Below are 2,500 nucleotides of genomic sequence, written 5' to 3' on the forward strand. Positions count from 1 at the left end.
CAGAGCCCGGGACTTCCACCTGCAGCCAGGGGACCTGCTCAAGGTCTGCTCGCCTGGGAACACACACACACACACAGACATACACACACCTACACCTACACACACACACACACACACACACACACACACAGACATACACACACACACACACAGACACCAGCACACTTGCACACACGCACGTACATACATACGCATGCACAAACCTGTGCGTAAACATAAACGTGTGTGTACACATTTGTACATATGTTTCAGATGTATACTGGTTGCAGTAATGTGTACATGTGTGTGTGTGCGTGTGTGTACTTGTGTACGTGTGCGTGTGCGTGTGTGTACGTGTGTACGTACGTGTGTGTGTGTTTGTATGTGTGTGCATGTGTGTGTGTGCATATGTGTGTGTGTGTGTGTGTTTGTGTGTGTGTGTGTGTGTTTGTATGTGTGTACATGTGTGTGTGTGTGTGTGTGTGTGTGTGTGTGTGTGTGCATATGTGTGTGTGTGTATGTGCTGGTGTGTGTGTGTGTGTTTCAGGTGTACGACGGCAGCAGTAATGCAGACCGCTTGCTGGGTGTGTTCTCGGGGAGGGAGTTCCTGGGTGTGACTCTGAACAGCACATCCAGCTCCATGTGGCTGGAGTTCATCAGCAACGCAGCAAACACCAGCAAGGGCTTCCAACTCCACTTCACCAGTGAGTCCGTCACTAATCCCCTTTATACCGCAACACTCATCCCCAAATACTGCACCTCTGCGTCTGTCACTAACCCCTTTATACCGCAACACTCATCCCCAAATACTGCACCGCTGCGTCTGTCACTAACCACTTTAATACTGCAACACTAATCCCCAAATACTGCACCACTGCGTTTGTCACTAACCCCTTTAATACCACAACATTCATCCCCAAATACTGCACCACTGTGTCTGTCACTAATCCCCTTTATATCACAACACTCATCCCCAAATACTGCACCACTGCATTTGTCAATAACCCCTTTAACACCACAACACTCATCCCAAAATACCACACCATTGTGTCTGTCACTAATCCCCTTCATGCTATAAACGTATCCCCAAATACTACACCACACTTGATCTGTCAATAATCCCCTTACCCCTATCCCTAAATACTACACAACTGGGTCTGCCAAATCCTCTTACAACATCCCAGCAAACCCCTTATATGACTGATCTGCATATGCAACACCACTGAGCCTCTTATTAATCCCCTGTCCTTCAACACTAAGCCCCGTACAGCACACCATTCAATCTGTCTGTCACTAATCCCCCTTTTACTGCAACAAACCTAATCCACTAGCCTTCAACACAAAACACAAACCCCCATCTTTCAACACTAATCCCCTTATGCTGCACCATTTGCTTTGTCAATAATCCTGCGCCTTCGAACGTACTTCTACGGCACTAATCCCCTGGCTGTTTATGACAGTGAGCTAATCCTGACACACGTACTCGAGTCTGCCAGCTGCAGCATCAATCCCACTTACCCAGCAGCCCAAGGCACTGCTGTGTGAGCATCGCTAAGCTCTCTCTCTCCCTCTCCCTCTCTTTCTCTGTCCCCTCCCTCTCTCTCTCTCTCCCTCTCTCTCTCTCTCTCTCTCTGTCCCCCCCCTCCCTCTCCCTCTCTCCCTCTCTCTCTCACCCCCTCTCTCCCTACCCCTCTCTCACTCTCTCTCCCCCCCCCTCTCTCCCTCTCCCTCTTTCTCTGCCCCCTCCCTCTCCCTCTCTCTTTCTCTGCCCCCCTCCCTCTCTCTCTCTCTCTCTCTCTGTCACCCCCTCCCTCTCCCTCTCCCTCTCTCTCTCTCTCTCCCTCCCCCCTCTCTCTCCGTAGGTTTTGAGCTGTTGAAGTGTGAGGACCCCGGGGTGCCCCTGTACGGGTATAAGAAAGAGGATCGGGGTCACTTTGCGGGCAGCAGGGTGTCGTACGGCTGTGAGTTGGGGTACACCCTGCGGGGCTCGGAGGAGCTGACCTGCCTGAGGGGGGATCGCAGGGCCTGGAACAGCCCCCTCCCACAATGTGTCGGTACGACCCCCCAGGCCTGAAAACACTCCGCTGGCCTGCGTGTGTGTGTGTGTGCGTGTGTGAGTGTGTGCGTGTGCGCGTGCGAGTGTGTGTGTGTGAGTGTGTGAGTGTGTGTGTGCATCCCTGCCATCACTTGCTGTTCTTACCCAGAATGCACTAGCCTGTTTTTCTACCCAGAATGCATTAGCTTTCTATTCTTACCCAAAATGCATTAGTTTCCTGTTTTTACCCAATCAGTTGTTCTTACCCAGAATGCACTAGCATTGACCTGCTGCGTGGCACAGGGACTGGCAGTGCCCTTCCTTTTGTCTGTGCCAGTCATGCTGAATGAATGGCAGCTGTACCCACTAAACACAAGAATAAAAGCAAGAAAGTAAATCCGGGCTTAGTCTGCTGTGTGACTTTAGAGCTGCCGTGTTCATCCACTGCAGAATCTGAGAATCTGATTTGTGTCACACAGCAGGACA

At 51.1% G+C, this 2,500-nt stretch overlaps 1 protein-coding gene across 1 annotated transcript in view; it reads left to right on the plus strand.

The window, feature by feature from the left end:
- The window catches only part of LOC118214643 (CUB and sushi domain-containing protein 1-like), a 247,803-nt gene that overhangs the window by 168,180 nt on the left and 77,123 nt on the right, over positions 1-2,500 (plus strand). The window contains 3 exon segments of the mRNA XM_035394776.1: positions 1-43; positions 527-683; positions 1,842-2,033. The exon segment at positions 1-43 is cut by the window's left edge and continues 127 nt beyond it. Coding sequence (XP_035250667.1) covers positions 1-43; positions 527-683; positions 1,842-2,033 — 392 coding nt within the window.

The sequence above is a fragment of the Anguilla anguilla genome, chromosome 1 (assembly GCF_013347855.1).
Source record: "Anguilla anguilla isolate fAngAng1 chromosome 1, fAngAng1.pri, whole genome shotgun sequence".
NCBI classification, from domain to species: Eukaryota; Metazoa; Chordata; class Actinopteri; order Anguilliformes; family Anguillidae; genus Anguilla; species Anguilla anguilla.